The sequence below is a fragment of the Magnolia sinica genome, chromosome 12 (genome assembly GCF_029962835.1).
Source record: "Magnolia sinica isolate HGM2019 chromosome 12, MsV1, whole genome shotgun sequence".
Lineage (NCBI taxonomy): Eukaryota > Viridiplantae > Streptophyta > Magnoliopsida > Magnoliales > Magnoliaceae > Magnolia > Magnolia sinica.
The window spans coordinates 17,826,058-17,847,294 of NC_080584.1; the positions used below are offsets into that span (position 1 = coordinate 17,826,058).

General features: G+C 38.8%; 1 protein-coding gene across 1 annotated transcript in view; it reads right to left on the bottom strand.

Annotated features, from left to right (window-relative positions):
* Positions 1-21,237, bottom strand: part of LOC131221042 (exocyst complex component SEC8) — a 96,071-nt gene that overhangs the window by 52,497 nt on the left and 22,337 nt on the right. Inside the window, exons 4-12 of the mRNA XM_058216125.1 lie at positions 18,872-18,976; positions 12,509-12,618; positions 11,962-12,114; positions 7,073-7,250; positions 6,852-6,958; positions 5,878-6,185; positions 5,536-5,699; positions 5,273-5,388; positions 121-188 (exon numbers count right to left, since the gene is read on the bottom strand). Of these exons, the coding sequence (XP_058072108.1) occupies positions 121-188; positions 5,273-5,388; positions 5,536-5,699; positions 5,878-6,185; positions 6,852-6,958; positions 7,073-7,250; positions 11,962-12,114; positions 12,509-12,618; positions 18,872-18,976 (1,309 nt within the window). The remainder of the gene's footprint in view (positions 1-120; positions 189-5,272; positions 5,389-5,535; positions 5,700-5,877; positions 6,186-6,851; positions 6,959-7,072; positions 7,251-11,961; positions 12,115-12,508; positions 12,619-18,871; positions 18,977-21,237) is intronic.

Genomic DNA, 21,237 nt, shown 5'->3' on the forward strand with positions numbered 1-21,237 from the left:
GTTCCTAATATCAAATCAAACTACAATACTTGTGTAGACTAAATGCATTCCCAATGATAAACATAATAATGAAAAGGTATCATCCAAACAATCTAGTCCCTAGTAAATTTTGAGATCTACCTTGGTTGGTGGATACAGCTGCTTCAGTAAAGCGAAACGCAAATGAAAGACCTTCCTCGGATCCATTCCTAAAGATAATATCTTATGTGTGAGACACCAATTAATAACTAAGCAACAATAAATTAGTCAAAGGAAACACTACTAAGAAGAAGTTCCCATAACAAATAGAATATGTACATGAATGCAAGTAGGCCCCAAACATGGACCCCATGATCTGTTTGACCATTTAGCTAGGCCCCAAAATCTTCTTGTGGGTCCCCTAATGGTGTTCTAATTACCCATAGACCCACATGAGAAGTCCAGTCAGTATGTTGGTCCACAAGTCACTATGACAATATGGTTGGGCTATTTTCGATAGCAGTTTTCTCACTTATTTTCTGGGCTACTTTTCAAGCATCAAACAATGTTTCAAATAGCACTCATAGCGTAGAGGTAGCGTACGCTACGTAGCGTAGCGTAACCATAGCATTACATAGCGTAGCTACATAGTGTAAATCCCCTGTAGCATATGCTACAGCTATGTAGCATGTAGCACTCATAGCATACGCTACAATGTTTTTTTTTTATAAGTTTTGTTTGTTAAAAATTGTGTAAAACTCACATTATCAAAAACTTAAAATGTAATGTTAAAACCAAACCTTTCTTTGTTTACTTTCACTTAAAATGGAGGTGATCCTTTGTTAAAGTTGGTGTGAAACTCAAGCGCTAAAAAACCATTAAGGCTAAACTTTGAAAAAAAAAAAAAAAAAGAGTTTTCCAAAACCCCTTTGTGTATAGATGGCATCTGTATTGTACTTCATACTCTTAATTTGTGGGTTTTTTATTTCTTTTCATACTTGTGAGTTGTGACTTGTAGTTTTCAATTAGACATTATCAACTAAAGTGGTTTGCTTAGAAAGTTGTCAATGTGATAATTATTGGATTTGGTTTATGACTTTATATATGTAGATTGGCTTTTGATAAATGATAATAAATAACTTGTTTGAAAATGCTTACACTTGAAGAACGAATAATCTTTTGGGCATTTTTATAATTTTTGCTTTTCTTCTTACAATTTATCATATTTATTATACTTCTAAATTTTTATTTTTATTTTTTTAAAGACATTGTGTAGCTTATGCTACAAGCTACAAAGGGCTGAATGTTACGCAACATGCTACCGTTATTTAAAACACTGGTATCAAACAATGCCACTGACATGAAATTGTCCTATTTGAGAGCTTAATTAGTTGCCTTGAGCGCAAGATAAAATGATTCCAACAGCATTTGAGTGCGTTATGGCTGAATTGCAATAGGGTTATATGGTTGCGGCAGGATACAAGGATATTTTACTCACTATTAATCATGGTCTTTATCATCATTAGCCTTCTTCCAACAATTTGGGTCAGTTTATAAGAGGGAGAATGCCAAATGCTTCACTGTCAGATTTTACTCTTTTCTCAACCCTTCAAAAAAGAAAAAGAAAATGGTAGGTTTTACAGTCAGCTGCTCATTAGACAGCAAGCTTCCAATTTTTACCCAGACTCTTGGAAAACATCCATAGAAGTTGGCTGCCCATTAGACAGCAAACTTCCAATTTTACCCACATTCTCGAGGATTCAGGAAGCTCAGGCCCTGCTTCAGAGTTAGTCGCCAGTTTTGTGAAAGCAAGGCAGAATGGTCTGGAATAAGGAAAAATCGAGCTGTTTTTTCGGTTTGCTCTTTCTACTACATGATCCAGCCATCGGTAACAGGAGAGAACCCCACTTGCACGTACTTCTTCTGGGCTTATGGTGCTCCCCCAAAAGTGGCAGCATTTGCTTGGCTAGCTAGGAGGAAGTGGATGTTGACCATGGACAACCTTCATAAAAGACCTATGGTCCTTCCGAATATTTGTGTGACGTGTTACAATGATGCAGAAACAGTAGAGCACCTGTTTGGCTCCTGATTAACACGTGACATAAACACAAAGCTAGATTTATGGAGGGAAACTTTATAATCCAAAGGATTTAAAATTAGTTAGACTAAAACAGAGTATGTTGTGCAATTTTAGTAACAAAAGGAGTGAAAACAAGGAATTGGTTAAGATTGTTGAATAAGAAGTTTCCCAAAATGACCATTTCCAATACCTTTAGTGAATAATTCACTAGTGTGGAGAGATTGAGAAGAATGTTGACAATAGAATTCAAGCTGGGTGGAAGAATGGAGATATGCCTCTAGAGTTTTCTGTGATCATCATTTACCACTCGAACCGAATGGGATGTATAGGATAGCTATAAGACCAGCCATGCTTTATGAGACAAAATGTTGGGCAGTTACAGAACAACATTTTCATAAGATGATTGTAGCTGGATCAAAAAAAAAAAAGGATGAGTGAAGCTGAAATGAGGATGTTGAGAAGGTTGAGTAGCAAGATGGGGAAGGATAGACTTAGAAATGAATGCATTCAGGGGAACTTAGGAGTAGCACCGGTAGGTAATAAGATGAGAGAAAGTAGACTTAGTTTGATGCTGTAAAACAGAGACCAAGAACCACATTGGTTAGGAGTTAGTACTTGGTATAAGTTGACGACCATTGGTTATCTAGTATAAGTTAGACTATTGGTTAGAAGTAGTTAGTACTTAGTATGAGAAAAGACTTGATGTTGATGACCAATGGTCTAACTGAAGGTATGGCCCTTGATAAATTTTGACAGCATATTAAAAAAAAAAAAAAAGAACAAGAGTTTTTTGTGCTCGGTTCTCCGTAAATGAACAATTGTTTGGTTTTTATGGGCCTCTAAAAACATAGTTGACACGCGATCCAATCAATCAATGGGTACTTTTCCTCTAATTCCTCGATATCATATTCTTCTTCTTCGTCCGTATGCTGATTTAGATATTCGACAATGCATTCAATCGCAGAGCATTTTTCGTCCCGTAGAACCTGAAAGTCCTCAAAGATGGACCTTAGCAAGGAATAGGATTATAGCCTTATAGGCACCTTTGTGCGAATACTTCATCTTCATAAATCTGGAACCAATCATCTTTCTCTGCTAGCTACTGCATTATTTATTGTGTCGTTTCTGTATTTGCCATTTGAGGATCTTTCTTGCATGTATTACTTTTTGTATCCGCTCTAATGCATCTCATATCGAGTGGAATGGTGGAACAGGATTCATGTAGCCGACCCCAATTAATCGGGATAAGGCTTAGCTGATGATGAAGTTTCCCCATAAGCCAATTAAATGATATCATTTCCTCTTTAACGAGGTTCCACCTGAGACACACTGACCATAGCAAACAGCCTTCATAACATTCACAGAACTTTGCCATTTTAGCCTCTTCACACACTGAAAGCCAAAAGAGCAAAAAGGAAAAGATTCACTCACCTCATCAAACCACACATCTATACAAAATCTCACACCGGTCTCCATGACCCACCCTGAAGTGGTTGCCCTTATGGAAAATGTTGCCTACATTACAGGAAAGCTTACAAACACGACCAATCTCACTAATATCTTTCCAAACATCCAAACCTGAATTCCTTTGAGGGAGACTCGGAAACTAGCCCTCCATAGATTCTCCATACTTCCCGCTAATAACATTCCTTGACAAGTCATCCGGTTCTTTTTCTAATCCCCAACACCATTTTCCGAGCAGCACCCAATTCCTCTATATAATTCACCGGCATCTCCCTACTCTCCTTATACTCAAGGCATTCGATTCCAACACGCACGTGCGCGAACAAACGAACATGTGCCTACAAGAGACCTTGATCAGCCTCCTGGACCCAGAGTATGGACTCCAATCCAAGTCCTCACCTACAAAGCCTCTGTTTGAACAATTGTCTGAATCTCAACCAAAAAGCAACAGAATCCATCTTGTAGCTGTTATAGATGAATGGGTCTACATGGGTCCCACTGAATCAAACGTTTGGTGGGTAACCTCAAAGTTAACAAAGTCTGCTGAAGTACAGGAATTCAAAGTGGACACAGTAACCATAGCAAGGAGCCTTCATACCATTCATAGAACTTTGCCCTTTGACCCTCTTTACCCACTGAAAGCCAAAAGAGCAAAAGGAAAAGATTCACTCACCCCATCAAACCAAACCACGCATCTATCCAAAATCTCACCCCAGTCTCCATGACCCACCTTGAAACAGATGTCCTTATGGAAAATGTTGCCCACCTTACAGAATGCTTACAAACACAGCCAATCTCACAAATATCTTTCCAAATGTCCAAAACTGAATTCCTTTGAGGGAGACCCGGAAACTAGCCCCCATAGATTCTCCACACTTTCTGCTAATAACATTCCTTCACAAGGCATCCGGTTCCTCTCCTAATCTCCTACACCATTTTCTGAGCAGCACCCAATTTCTCTCTATGATTCACCAGAATCTCCTTCCTTCCCTTATACTCAAGGCATTCCATCCCAACACATGAACAAAAGAACATGTGCCTACATGAAACCTTGATCAGCCTCCCAGACCCAGAGTATGGACTCCAATCCAAGTCCTCACTGATGAAGCCTCTGTTTGAACAATTGTCTGAATCTCAACCAAAAAGTGATCAAATCCGTCTTGTAGCTGTTATAGATGAATGGATCTATATGGGTCCCACCAAATCTAAGGTTCAGTGGGTCACCTAACAAACAAAGTCTGCTGAAGTACCAGAATTCAAAGTGGACACAGTAACAAGAGCAAGCTACAAGGTGCCCATTACCCCAATAAAGAAAACGATCGCTTGAGTACATTTCTAAAACAGCAGGACTGGAAATCCAACAATACACACGGGCTGAAACTCAAACTTCTGGAATCTGAATGTGGAACATTCAACTACATCACTGGTATTATTTTTTGAATGATAACTACATCAATAGTATTATATGTTCAAGGTAGATTGAGTTCATTGTATGGACTTCAATCGATGAGTACCTATCATAGATCGTATCTTCCTAAGGTGACCTAAGATCACAGCAACTGAAATTGTGAAACAATGAATTCATGCTATCTTCACAAACTGCCAGACTTTACTCACTGATGAATGATGAGAACAAACAAAACAGGATAAACAAACACTAATATATAGTTTCTTGAAAGTTGAACCAAAAAGTATTACACAGAAGAAATAAAAAATTTCAGCCAAGAGTCTTTAACATTGAAAAGTAAAGAGCCTGATGGTTCTCATTACCTCTTATCCTTGGAAGGAACCTTACTCGCAAGCCTCGCCGTTTGTACAGCAGCATCTGCAGACGCAGCTTCTGGAGTTGCCCGCAGAATTTCACATATGAGTTGTTGACATTCACTCTTACCCCCAAAAAACAAAAAGTGAAAAACTTCAGAGAACTCTATCATGCACGATCTTCATATTTTAAACGATATTCGGGTTTTGCCAGATAATTATTGGATATGACAATTACTTGAGGTGCGACCAGGCGTAAATAATATATTTACCTGTACAACGGTCAAGGAAAAGCCCACACTATAGCCTCCAGTAGCCTGAGAGGCTTCAGAATCAGGGTTCAAATTCATGTCTCCATTGATTAACTTCGGCGTGCTGATCTCACTCTGTTGGTTTGATTTTGATTCCAGTAGCTCGCCAACAACAACATGGTTCTCTAATTACATAATGTTTGACAGGATTAGGAAGTTGTAGATTTGTAGAGCACAAAGAGATAGACATGTTGGGTTCAAATCCATAGCTCAATGGGAGATGGCACGTTTCAAAACTGAGGTCCCAGGTTTGAACCCAGCTTACATTAGACATGTTGGAGATATTATGATTCAGTATCTTACCAAGAATCCGAACAGTAGTGTCCAAAATGGTATTAAGAAGTTCACTGGCTGCAGCTTGTGCTGATCCCATGGGAGCCATCACTGGTGAGACGGGACTAACTGCTAATAGTGTTCCGGTCAAACACGCCCCATTCTGACGCTTCTGTTTCAGCGCCTGGTAGCTATCCAGTAAACCTTTTGAACCATGTAAGCCTGGACTGGTAGTTTTGGAAGCCTGGCCAATCCGTGGCCTAGATGAATTTAGAGCTGCTGTATGAGCTTTTATTTTGGATATGATGATCTCATGAATAGTTGTTCGCAACCGTTGGCTGTTTTACAGTAAAATGGATGAATATGACAATTCATCACATCAAATACATATAAGTTAGTGGGAATCTGATATTGGAAATTAATACGTGCACACACACACACACACACACACACACACACACACATATATATATATAAAATCAGTTCCAAAACATATATTTTGTATTCTATGAGAGATTATATGAAATGGGTTTTTATCAATTAATTGGGGAACTGATCTGATAAGAATACTAATACTTGCACATGAGCAGATTAACTACAAGAGAATACTGCAAGACTTCAAAAAAATGAACCATGGTCAGAGATCAGAAACGATGGGCCCCACTGTAAAAGGAGGATGCCAAAAAATACCCCAGGTTAGAAGATTCTAACGGTTCAATCAAACAGCATCAAGACAGAAAGGGGCTAAAGATTAGATGGATGACATCTTCCATTTTAGGAGTTTTTGGCATTCCCCATCTGCAGCGGGCCACATAGGAACAACTGAATGGATCACTAAACCATAGGTCCCACAAGTATCAACTGTACACGTCAGGACCACATTCACGTTCATGCATCAGGACCTATAATTCCTCCACTCATACAAGGATTATATTATAATTGTATGCAAACAAAAAAAAAAAAAAATCCAAAAAGTATGCTACACCAAGGACAAATGAACATACCATAGTATGGCCCCTGCAGCTGCAACTTTTCCAAGCATGCAGAGGCACTCTACCAGTGTTTGTAAATACTTCACATGGAGGGGAGCATCACTCTTTTTCATTGCTTCCTACAACAAAATTTTACCCTTGAAAATCAGGTCTTTTGCATAGGATGTACTTCAAGAACTATGACATGAAATTGTGGCTTTTTTTTCATATATGTAAAAGATTTTAAGCCATACGATAAACTCATTTGGCGTCGAGGAGGAGAGCCATGTTGGAATTTGACGAGAAACAGTTTTGAGGTCTTTTAGGGGACCCTCAACACCATTAACCCTAGCTGAAGATGTGACACCATCAGATGCAGCTCCATCATGTGCTTCCAAAGCACTCTCATCGTCATGACCATCAATAGAAGAGCTGAAAACCATATTGAAGGTCAGAAGAGACTAAATTATAAATGAAAATGAAAAACAAAAAAAAAAAAAAAAAGAAGCCATGCATATCAAAATAAAAACAGGAGCAACATGAGAATGTTTTCTTTTCTAAGAGGGATCTGAAAGAAATTCTTTTCCAACACAGAGAACAGATTACAATGAATATACAGTCAGCCCACAAAAAACCGAGCTGACAAACCCCAAGATCCCTTCAAAGCATCCCATCTATATCCCCGATTACATTGGCTAACCTAACCCATTCAAGAATTGATTTCTCGACTATAAGGAAAACCAAACCTTGATTTTGCAACTTGTCATGGAAAATTTGACTAACCATTCAATACACAGCCCGTAGAAAAGCAATCAAGGACAGTCTCCAACAGGCAGTCCTCTTTTTTTTTTTTCTGCCAAAGACTTCACTATGCCATGCCTCCATTAGTCTTGGAATTGAATGCAGGATAACTGAATTGATCTTGAACAGCCTGAGGATCTTCCACCAAATGCGTGGAGCAAAGGAATAGCGGATGAATAAATGATCCAGCCTCCTCATCCCTCAAACACATGATGCAGCCATTTGTAAATTTCTTCTCCATTTTCTCAAGTTGTCTATCGTTAACACCTTATTTTTCCCAACCATGCCATGTCAAAGCTAACACTCTAGGAAAGCCATTATACTTCCAAACTGCAGACAAAGGATCGCCTCTGCTTGTTGAAGAGTCTTGACCAATCACTGAGAAAAAGGATCTAACAAAGAATTGGCCAGACTTGTCCTGATTCCAAACCCATCTATCAGAATTCAGAAGTGGATACATCCACATCTGCTTGCAACATAAGAACCTTTTTTATACCTTTATGTTTAATACCATGCTGCTAGGACAAGTTTATGATTATGAAGATGATGATATCAGAGTTCACAATGCATCAACCGTATATCGGCCGATGCTATCAGTATTGACGTCTAGGGATATGAAAGACAGGTACAAAATTACTCGATATCGGTTGATATATCACGAATTCACGATATATCGGCACATGTACAGTTGAATAAATATGGTGTCAAGCAATACTTGCAATATTTTGTAAGTATCAACCAATACCAGTGATACCTGCAACATTGAATCGAAAATTAAAAAATATAGAAAAACTAAGAAAGAGCCTTTTTGCCCAGATATTTTGGGGTTTGTGTTTCTTGGTGTAATTTAACAACTCCACATAAATTGTCTCGCATCAAGATGCGAAGTTGGTCCATTTGATAGCAATTAATTATATATGATTAGAATTGCTTGATTAGAAAGAGGCTCCATCCACAATGGAAATCACAGTTTGGATGGTCTAGGTAGCTGGAAACTTGCCCTAAGTCGCATTGTCGCATTGACTCACCCTGATTCAGGTCAACTCGTCCCAATGCAGGGAAAGTCAGACCGAGTCAGGGGTGGAGTTGGACCAAGTCAGGGTTTTACTGTAGTGAGGCCCTGACTCAGACCGGTAGCCACCGAAACCCATACAACTCGGGCAATACTAAGGCGTATCAGACAATATTTAAAACCATATTTGTGACCTTCTTCACCATCTTCCATGGAAAATCCATTTCAATCCATTTATCCAATAACAATCATACATCATGAAGAACAATTAAATAATGACAAGTAAATTGGGATACTTTCAAATACTGCTTTTATCAACTTGATCCGGACAACCATGATGACATGGTTTCAAGTAGCGGTTTAGGAATGTCACATATCATAGAAAACTAAGCCCATGGGGCATCCATCAATACATTTCACCATCTGTTCCTAAAATCCATCCTCTACAAGGAGAAACTAGGAATTTCACAATCAACATAATTATATAAATTTTTTATACTAGATACTATGCAGACTTCACTCTCTTGTGATGATCGTTGATACATTCATGGGTGGCGAGTGCCCTTCCAAAACCTATCTTCCATAAAGAAAGCTAATTGAGCTGGTACGATTGTGTAGAGAATTTCTCGATCTCTCAATGAGAACCTTCACTACAATTTTATAAACACTTTCCCTACATTTACCACTCAATATAATTAATAAAATAAATACTCGTCAGGAATGCTCACTCAGCACTACCGAAAAGCATCTTGATTAAACAAGTACAGAAGGATTTGAACAGATAGATATTTTTTCCCTTTCAAAAATCATTGTCATCATCGTCGTCATCAATCATCATCTAAGCCTTATCCCAACTAAGTGCAGTTAACTACATGAATCTTTTTTCCGCAATTCCACTCTATCAAAGGCCATAACTTCAGTTTGAACATATGTCATCAAGTTTTTTCTTAGTACCTTCATCCACGTCCTTTTGGGCCTTCCACTTGCTCTTTCAGAGCCTTCAACTTATACCAACTCACTCCTAACCAATGTTTTCAGTATCGACAATATCGACCAATATATCTTATATTCCACCTATGCGATATAAAATGCACAGGTAATGCTAATATATCCCACATGTTCGATCCGATGAGGATTTTCTATTTCTGATCCTTTTTTGTTGTAAATCAATGTCAAATGGTTACAAATCCGTTATTCTTCATGTTTTGCATGAAAAACTATGCATTTAGAGCTTTGATTTTGAGATTTAGGGGAGATAAGCCAAGTTGTGGAAAATTAGGAAAAACCAAAATTTCATAATTTCTTGCAAATCGGTTACAATCTGTACCCAAACACAAAATCAAACATGTATGTAACCTGATCTAGTGATTCTTGGTGATTTGGGAATTTTTCGAGGAAAAAAAAGTATTTTTTATTTAAAATTGTTTAAATTTTTTTATTTTTTTTGAAATTTCACTTCGATCAGCGGTCAATTGGCCCCCATTTCAGAGTATCTAGGAGTGTTTGATGAAATCATTATCACATATACTCCAATTTTAGGATTTGGGGAAAGATGGACCGACTTGCGAAAAATTGAAAAAAAAAAATCAAATTTTCTCAAATCGGAGAGGATGAGTACTAGCGTTATGTTAGAGAGTATCTTCATTGGTATCATTTTACTATAACCTGGGCATAGTATTGTTGGTTTGTGGAGCAACAATACTATGCCCAGCCCCATCAAGATGGAGATAATGATTTTGAGCCACCACGCAACTCTATGTGATTTTGAGCCACAGCCACACACATTATCCATTGGTATACATCTAGTTTTTTACTTCTTCTTTTGCTTTTGAATGCATTGCTTGTGTTTCCATATATGTCTTCTTACATTTATAAATTATATGAATAAACTTTGAATATACTTGCATCAGTTTAATTAGATAACGCGTATATTAGGACCCTATAAAAAGGAAACCTATTATGTGCACTTGTTTTTTATGACGGTTTGATTTCCAAGTGTGTTGATGTCTTTTTTAACAATCCCCAAAGTTTCATTGAAAAAATCGACCAATTTCCCAATGTTTCCTGACAACATCGATACATTACGCGATACAACCGATATATCCCATGCGACAACCGATATGTATAAGCATCCCAAGGGTACGATACATTATGTGATAACGATACGGAAAACATTGCACCTACCTAACGTAATTCTTGGTCACTATTGCACATGACCAAATCATCTAAAGTCTATTTTCCCTCATCTTATTACCTATAGGTGCTACCCTAAATTCCCACCAAAGCATTCATTTCTAATTCTATCCTTGTCTTGCTACTCTAAGGGGTCGTTTGGCACCGTGGATTGGAGGGGATTGGAGGGGGTTTCAAATCCCCTGGGTTGTTTGGCGGCATAAAGTAACTGGGGGTTTCAAATCCAGGGGGTTTCTAATCCCCTCTTTGAGGGGGTCTGCAATCCACGGTGAGAGCTTGGATTACACCTAAAATAATTTCAATAGTTGTAGGTGTAACATGTGTGTCACTGTACACTATCATTCTATTGGGCACATGGCCCACTAATGATGATCGGCACCGTCCAAACATTGTCCATGTAAATCAGCACCATCCAAATATTGTCCAACACCGTCCAAACATTATCCATATTAATCAACGATTAAAAATCGTTGGTTAGTCACTCAGACATGATCTTGTGCTTGTGGTCCATCCGAGACTTGGAATTTCATCATTTTCAGGCAAAGCATATATTTCAACGGGCTTATCACAACCATAGTGTCAAAAATTATATATCTCACTAATTAGGGATATTAAAGTTGATTTAGTAATTAAATTCAAACCCCTGTAAATATACCATGCATAGGTATTTTTGAATTAAAGTTGACTCACACTCCAGGGTGCCAAACACACCAGGAGGATTGCCAATCCAGGGTGTTTCAAATCCTGGGGGTTCCGAATCTAGGGGGTTTCCAATCCTGGGGGTTCCGAATCCAGGGGGTTCCAAATCCACGCTCCCAAACAGGCCCTAAGCATTTCTCCTTTCAAAGATAGAGGTAAAAAATAATGATAAAAAGGGGATAAAATAGGGGACTAAAATAGAAAATATAGAGGCGTCAATTACTAAAACCTTCTTCTAAAAAAACATGCAACATATTATACACAAGCATCAAGTTAGTGGAAAGTGGTAGTCATAAAAATCCCATATATGTGAAGATATAATGCCCGTTCATGGCAACTTGGGCGCTAAGTTAAGCAAAAAGATAAGCACCACTTGGTAGAGAATGAAACAGTATGGTTGCAAACAAAGAGGAAGAAAGTCCTGAATGTGAGCCCTACCCTCCATCAATAGAGCCTGGAGCACCAAACTGATTATCAAGTTTCAGTGATCGGGTTCGCCGAGATAGAGGTTGTGAACTGTTAATTGAAAATGCAACAGCTGTGGTAGTCGACACTTCATCATCCCTTTCATGCATGGTCATAGTAGCTGAGCTGCACAAGATTATCAGTTTAACAATAATAAAATTCGTGAAAAATCAGAATAAGAAACCAAAGAAAATTTACAGAAATGAACGCTAGAGAAAACAACAGAAGAAACACAAAAGAAGAATGAACGGAAAATTCATATAGCAATTCTTTCAACCGTGGAAAATACAAACAAGGCACGAAACTGGTTTCCGAAAAAACTACTGTTAAAACCATCTGAACTTGAAAGAAAGGGGTCATAGTAGATATGATTAGGTAGTCATACATGAATCTAAGTTCATTTGTGTGAGATCTCAAGACAAGGTTAAATTTTATAACAATATCAAGCTCATTGAAGCCAGGTTAATAATCCTTAATATACTGTAAGAAACATAATAACGAGGATATCAAATAGGTGTACCTGTATTCACCCTTGTTGTAAAGATGGCTATGTAAATCCTCCAAAATTTTATAAAACAGAACTCCCCTCAACTTTGTTAGCTCCGATTTAACATCTTGCAGAGCACCAACCTAGAGTGTAGAAACATCATATGAATGACACCTAGCTAGGAGCTTAACCCGATGAAAGATAAAATGCAGTTACAGTGAAACATATTCATTGACTATAACTTAGAACAGATCAAAAGAAATTTTACAGTGGTATTACATAAGGTGTAGATCCAAATAAACAGCTGTGCACATCCTAACATTCGATTTGCATAAACAAACTAACATCTATACCAAATACATAATAGAGTAGTGCTTGGCTAATTTTACCCCTATAATTAGTTTCCCTAAGGGAGAGAATTTTAAATATTTAAGGGATGTTAGAAGACATTCTTTTTATCAAGTTAGGGTATTTTGGGGACATGAAAATGTGGCTGGTGTTTGGCGTACCACATACAGTTGAGATTTCACCCACAAAAAGCCACTCAATAGCTTAGATTTGTGCGCCAAACAAGGTATGCCATAATAGTAACGGTGGGCATAACGTTCCCCACCATTACTGTCACGCCCCCATAATGGTCAAGAACATTTTTTATAAGAAAAAAATATGAAACATGTCAGAAAAATCCAGAATATTGAAAGGATTCCAAATGCATATTCTTTAGTGGTTTTAAACATGTTTATGAAGGCGTAACAGTCCACTATTTGGTAAGAATGTTGTCTCGGCTCACGGCCTGTCATATGATTTCAACCTAACAAGCCTTAGATCAAGGTATTCAAAATCAGTTACGTAACGGCCATAACATAACGGTAACAGTCATAACCTTTACGCGTTACGGGATCGAAACGGCCATAACAGCCATTACAGAAAAAACAGGCCGTAACGGCCCCATAACAGACCTGTGATAGTTTTTTCAAAAAATAAAAAAGTTGTAACGGTACGGCCTGTATCATACCGGTAACAGTGGTGGCCGTTATGGCCACCGTTACTATTTTGGAACACCTTGCTTTAGATTTGACCCCAAATTGGCCCGAAATTCATGCAAGGCACTTGTCCTATTAATGCACATTCTTAAACATTTGACATCATTCCCCCCATTAATTTTAAGATAAAAAATAAATTTGGATGAATAATGTCGCCGATTAGGGGAACCACTCGAATGCCCCCAAATTCATGCAATCTATAGCACCCATCCCAATAATGGAATCGGCTCAAAATTATGATTACTTCATCACCTAAATATTAGATCAATGAACATTTATTGGACATGAAGAATGAAAAACATCCAATGGTCCCATTTCAACAAACAAGTGTCCCCATATCAACAGCTAGAATCACTCAAATAATCTGATTTTGGGACTGTGACTTAGTAATAGTGGGCCCCACATTTTAATCAATTTAATTTCTTTAATATGTGCCATGTGTACAATTTTTTAGTGCAAAGTGTATGTAGCGTCATATGCAACCAGAATATCATCTCTTACTCGCTTTTAAAGACAGCCCTCAAGTCTAAAAGGTTAAGACTATAAGTTACATCCACCTAGTGGATAACTCCGAACTTTTCATGTGTGTGCGACGTCCAACCCATCCAGTAGGTTGGCCCCACCATGAGGATCACCTTGCACACAAATCTACTACATTGAATCATCAAGTGGACCACACTTGCATTTTGCCATTACCAATGGCTACATATTGTTTTCTTGGAGTAGCCTACAAGATGAGTCGATAGGGTTGGTTTCTGAACCATATGATCCTCATGGTGGTGCCAACCTATTCTAAGGGTTGGATTTCACATGCACTTACTGGAAGTTATCACTCAATGGACCGTAGCTTGTGGTCCAACCAGTTGGACTTGAGACCTCCTTTTAAAACTTGGCTGCAATGAGGGCACGTCACCCTCATTGCTTTTTACTCCTGAAATGATACAACCCAAAAAAAAAATAGAGGGAGAGGAAGAGATAGAGATATATATATATATATATATATAGAGAGAGAGAGAGAGAGAGAGAGAGAGAGAGAGAGAGAGAGACATTGTTGGCAAAGGAAGAGAAGAAGAGCAGGAGAAAAAGGAAGAGGAAGAAGAAGAGACTCCATCCAAGCCCTAGGTATGCCTTTTCTTTCTTGTCCTTTCAAATCTTTCCAACAAGTAGCCCACTCAAGAGTTCTGTGTGTAGACTACAAGTGGCATGTTATTAAGGAGCCCTTTGTAGGGCCACTGTGATGATTGTGTGACATCCCCTCCATACATTCGCTAAGCCGGCCCAAGTTAGCACATCAGCCCAAAATTAGGCAAATCTAAACTCAAGTGGGGCTAGAGCACCAAAAAAGTGGGGATGGGCCACCTACTATTGAAACCACTCTAGTGGTTCTCTTCATCTATGAGTAAACCACACTTAACCACACCATTTCCTTCCACTGTCCTTCTCCCTGATCTTTCTCTCCCTTCCTCTCCACGTGTGTCACACGTGCGATACCCCTAGATCACCTCAAACCAATATTAGATCTCTCAAAACAATAAGAAACTTCTGATTGGCAATTCAACCTCAAGTTCCAAGCAAAGGAAACTATAGTATATAATCTTGACTTCTTGAGTGCCCACTGCTTAGAGAACCAATTTAATTACATCTAAGGGGGGAGAAGTGATAATAGTTTCACCAATTCACCCTTTCTAATTCAAAGAATTTTGCATTTTTTAATAGCAAGAATACTGCAAATTTCCACATTTTAGCTCATGCCACACAAGGCATTTCATGTTTACAGGTATTATCGGACCAAAAATAACGTTCATGCCTTACAAAAGGACTTGAATTTTGTGCTAGCTTTTAGGTAGAAAATGCCAATATAAAAAACTAAATAAATAAACAATAAGGATTCCTTTATGTGAATCAGCCTTGCAAATCCACTGTTGAAATTTCAGCCAAATGAAAGGAATTGCCACTAGCCCAGAAATCTAGTAAATTATGGAGGGCAAGACACCCTGCAACCAAATAACCAAATATTATGCAAGAAAATTTGATTAAATAACTCCACTTATGGTCTAGCTTTCCAAAGATTATAAGTAGGGGCCTCATATGAATAAGGAAGGTGTTGGGCACCTTTTCCGCCCACACTTGGGCATTGTCTCTACCAAACGGGAATTGAGAGTTCTAGGATTAAGGCTCTAGGCCAAATTTTTAGCACAAAGAAAATAAAAGGAAAATAATGCAAGAAAGAAAGGGGGTGTAAGAGAAGGGAAATGCAGCAAGTGTGAAATGTAGAAACTCAATTGAGATAATCTGCAATTTCTACAGAGGGCCATGATTTTAGAGATCTGAGAAAAAAGAATTCTCCTATCCTACTACCAACGGTTTAGGAGCCATTTCTCAAAACCCAAAGATTAAGGTGCACACTCTTTTCCAATGTAGCAGTGAAGATTAGAGGCAAGGTATTCAATAACAGTAAGCAGTAACGGCTCCTGTAATGGCCGTTACGGGACATTTTTCCAAAATGGGCATTACAACATCCCACCATTACCGTCATGTAACCGTTTTGTAATACCATGATTAGAGGGGTCTTAAATCCTTTACTCTATTCTCAATGATGGTTGCTCCTCTCTTCCACTTTCACAAGATAGAATCCCTAACGAAATGGGTTTTTGAGACTTCCACTAGAAGCAAAGAAGGGAGGGAGGGGGAGGGAGAGAGAATAGAGAGTGTCATGAGCATAGAGAGATCCTGAGAATGGAGAGAGAGTAGAGAGCTTGAGAATCCAAAGCCCTTTGCTTGGAAGCAAGGGAGCTTATTTATAGATTCTTGGATGGACATTTGGTAATTTTACAGTTTTGGGGGGTAAAGATGTATAGGGAACGATGGCATCACCCCATAAATCCTCGGAATGAGGAAAGAAAATGATTGTTGGTTGATTGGGGGAAGAAGTCAAATGTGGAATTCCACCAAAATTGCGACAACAGCTAGCAGAAATCAAATTTCCGCCAGTTGCCATCAATGAGCTGCTGACACATGGCGGCAAAAATCCTATTTCTACCACCCTATTTGAAAATTTTAAAGTGGGGTGGGGTGAGGTTGCATCGCAACGCGGTCCTACCCCTTCTATTGCAGTGTGAGATTGAGTTTTGGGGTATTTTTGCTTAGATTTGGCTAGGGTTTGATTTCATCTGGTCCTAACAGCTATAAAACCTCGGGAAATTTGAGTTGGGGAGCAACACCCTCCTGATCCATTCCGATAATATGGTTTTGGGATTAAAAATATCGAGTGGCTGTCTGCACTTCAATAACAAAAAACAGAGAAAATGTAGACATAGGGAACAAGGTTCAAAATATTGGAATGTACCATCTAGTATCAGTAGGGGTGTACACAAACCGAGCTAGCTCGGTTAGCTTGCTCGACTCAACTTGAAAAAGCTCGGTTCGAAGCTGAGTTTGAGCCGAGTCGAGCTGATTTTTTGAGCTCGAAAATGAGTTCGAGCCGAGTTCGAGCAGGCCCCAGCTTGACTCGACTCGGATTGAATCCAGCTCGGATCGAACCAGTTCAGTGACTCGGTTACTTTGCCATGATGTTGCTCACCAAATGTTTGATAAAATGACTCAATGAAGTGTGGCTGGTGGCACTGGCAAGGAAGGTATGTAAGTAGGGTTGATAGGGTTGTAAGCAGGAAATCCTGAAGTTGAGAAGCCTGTTACGCAAATGGACTGGCCCTTTTCTCATACTTAGCCATTTAATGATCCTAACCAGACTGCCAGATCATCGTAGTCCGGCAACTTGGGATGCACACGTCCCTCATTCGAACTCGACATTTAAGGTTGAAAAGAAGTGGCACGGATTGATTCCATTGATACCTCTGTTGGGCTAGTCGGATTAAGTGGGGAAGAATATAATCTAGCCGGAAGAACTCCTGATTCTGTGTCCAAATGAGTTGCATCTTCATTTGTTGACGGTTTGTCCTGATTTCATTGATACCATTGCTTCTATTTCACATACAAAGTGATTTTGAAGGTGCAGTCCAGGTGTTTGTGGAAATGCCTCAATGGCGGAGTCGGCTCAATCTTGGCTCAAACTCGGCCCAACCTGGCCCGAGCTGCTGGCCGAACCGAGCCGAGTTGGCCAGTCAGGCTCGAGGACCGAACCGAGCCGAGTTCGAGCTGAGGTCAACCAGTGGCCGAGCCAAGTCGAGCTGAGGCCAGCTTGACTCGGTTCGACTCGATGTACACCCCTAAGTATCAGGAACATATCACAATAAATTCATCACAGACATGGTACAAATGTTTGTTTTGCAATACGGAGATGTATTGAGACCTACCATTTTATCAGTCTGCACTTCAATGACAAAAAACAGAAAGAAAATGTAGAAGTAGAGAACAAGTTCAAAATATTGAGATGTACCATCTAGTATCAGGAACATATCACAATAAATTCATCACAGATATGGTACAAATGTTTTTATTGCAATACAGAGATGTATTGAGACCTACCATTTTATCAGTCTGCACTTCAATAACAAAAAACAGAAAGAACATGTAGACGTAGAGAACAAGGTTCAAAATATTGAGATGTACCATCTAGTATCAGGAACATATCAAATAAATTCATCACTGATATGATACAAATGTTTGTATTGCAATACAGAGATGTATCGAGACCTACCATTTTATCAGTTTGAAATGCGGATACGTAAAAAAAAAAAAAAAAAAATTTAAAAATAAATAAATAAAAGAAAAGAAAAAAGACACTATCCGCATCAATCATTGCTTCTTTTTTTCCTTCTTTTCTGGGGGTAAGCTGGGATGGAAACCAAGATGTCAATGTCAAAACAAAAGCTGCCTACCATTTAGCTATGGGCTCAGAATCAAATTGCTGCTACATTCCAGCTTAGATAATTTAATGGAATTTAATATAATATCAAGGTGGAGGGTAATATATCTTATCAAGAACATATCATGATAAGTTCATAACGACGATACAATACATAAAACAATATTTTGAACCTTGATAGAGAATCATATTTTCCAACTAAGCAGGGCAGATTTACAAGTAAAAACACTTCCTTTTTTCAAAGATAACGGTTTTATTGATCAAAGGACCAAAGGGACAAGTCATTACAAAGCGGACTAAGAGAGACTATACAACATAATTGCAAGAGTGGTTGAGATCAAAGCCCATTCCATTACATCCGACTTAGCCCTACTAAAAAATCCTGATACACTCCACCCCCCCTCCAAAAAAAAAAAAATAGTGCCCACAATCCTTTACCCGACAAAAATAAAAACACGTTATGTGAAAGCTTAAAGATATTTACTGTAACTCTACAAAAGTTGGTTGGTTTAAAGAAGGGAAACCAACCGCTTGAAGGCCCTCTCTCTCAAGCATCAACGTTGATTGAACATGCAATTGAACTGCAGCATACAACTGCTTTTCGGCAATGAGTTTCTCAATACGCGCAGGAACCTGTACAAAAAATCTATAATGAGTAATAAATTTAACAATAACAAAAAAAAAAAAAAAAAAAAAAGGAAGAAGAAAGATGCCAAACAGAAACAGCTTCAATGCCAAGTCTTGAAGTAGTCGCAATTAAAATGAATGGTCATCTATGTATACTTCAAAATTTATTATCATTGTTTCAAAAAAAATGTATACTTCAAAATTTGTGCTGTAATCCACTGCAAGATCCAGATGAATAGGTGAGAAAATGCACACTGCACAATTAGCTGGGCCACTGCAAGCCATGCAAACTCATGTTTATTGAGTTGCTCTGCATTTCTCAGTTTATATAGGAAGGTAAAAAACCTGTAATGCGACACTCAAGTATTAATGCAGAATATAAATGAGAAAACAAGCACACACAAAACTCAATAAGACGATGCAATGCATGCGATCCTAATTGGCCGAGTCATTACGAAAATCCAAGGCCCGAAACCAATCCTTGAATACATATAGTATTCATTTCGTTTGCATGCGCCATTCTAGGGAGTGTCATCTTTCTCTGTGATATGACTGTTCCATGGAGGGATGAAATTAGAAATTACGTGGACCCTTACGATTAACAAACCCAAACCAGACCAACACCAAATCCAACAATATGAAAGGCCCATCACCACCAAAAAAAAAAGCATTTGTGAAGCAATTTAGTTAAACGAATAATAACAAAACAAACAGTATCAGAATCTTTCCACATGTTGAGCGAATTTTAGAACACTCAAATGAATACAGTATTAGGTCCAGTAGCCCTTTTGTCGTTAAGTTCCACACAACAAAAAGCAGGAAAAAAAAAAAAAATTTACAAGCCTAACAGCATATATATGAGATTGTACGAGCAAACCAAAGTGTTTTATAGCCCGACCCTCTCAAACCACTGTGAGATAGACAAGCCTGAGGAATGCTATTGCTCTTTGATACCTGGAAGCTTGTACATGCTCGATGCAAAATTACCGATACTGGTATTTGAAACAAGTAGGATACGTTTTAACTGAGTCATGTTGTATTTGCTTTGTTATTTTAAACCGTGGCCATTTTATTATGTGTGTCATAAGTAAATATTTATCTTTCAAAATAAAATTTCAATATTATTTGTGTCATAATATTTGTAACAGTTTTATCTAGTTCTATGAAAAGTTAGAAAACTCATAACTCAAGTCAGAAATTGATCAGGAGATCTTTTAGGACAACTTGACCATTTATTTTTATTTTATTTTTTTTTGAAAAATGAGCTGAAAATCAAGGGAGATGATGAGGGAGAACGTTGAAAATCAGCATTTTGAGGAGAATATTTGTAATGGGAGATGACAAGCGAGAGAGTAGTGGAGACGGAATACAGCAACCCACGCAAAGGACTTCAATACATTCAGACAGAATCATGAGAGAGGTGATGACAACCAGATTAGGAAAGGGAAAAACAACGTCGGAGAAGGTTCAGAAGTAGCTGCAGACGCAGGAGCAGTGGAAGAGGAGGACAATGAGAATTGGGAAACGGTGAGGAGGTCAAAACTAGTTCCGGCAAAGAAGACGGAAAGGAAGCAGGTGTTGTCTGCGTACCTCACGATGTATGTTGAAGGATTCCTGGAGGGATGGCTTCCCATCAACTTCCCAAGGGTGTTCGGGAGAGCAGGAGCTGTTGTGGAAGTTGTCATGCTGAGAGAGATATACAACTGCATACAAAGGCTTCGCTTTCGTGAGGATGAGCTCTTAAGAGGAGCTAGCTCGGGCAGTAAAGATGCTCCGTGGTGAGCATTTCGGGGGCAAGAAGCTGAAGGCACAACATGCCCGATATGGGCCGGAGAGGAACGCTAAAATGGGGGGTTCAAGGTAAGGGAAGGCAACATCAGATGTGCCACAGAAGGGAAGTGCTTAAAATGGCAACGACATTCCTCTCCAGGGAAGTATCCGCAGGATTGGTTTCGAATAGGGATGATATGGTGTTTGACGAGTCCAGGGCAAAATCATCGGATGGAAATAAGAAGCAGGGTCCAAAGGCAAGTGGAGATGCGGGGAATCTTCTATCTTCAAATCTCCTGAATGGAGAGAAGATAGTGAATGGAGAGAAGATAGTGAGGATGAAGGAGGAAGCAATCTCCAAATCCTACGAATGGTTACATCGTTCGATTGTCGCTTGTACTAGGGAAGGAGCCACAATCCCTCATCTAGAACAATGGTTGGATGAATGTTGCAAATTGGCACTAGATCGGTATTCATCGAAACCCATTGGTCTAAAT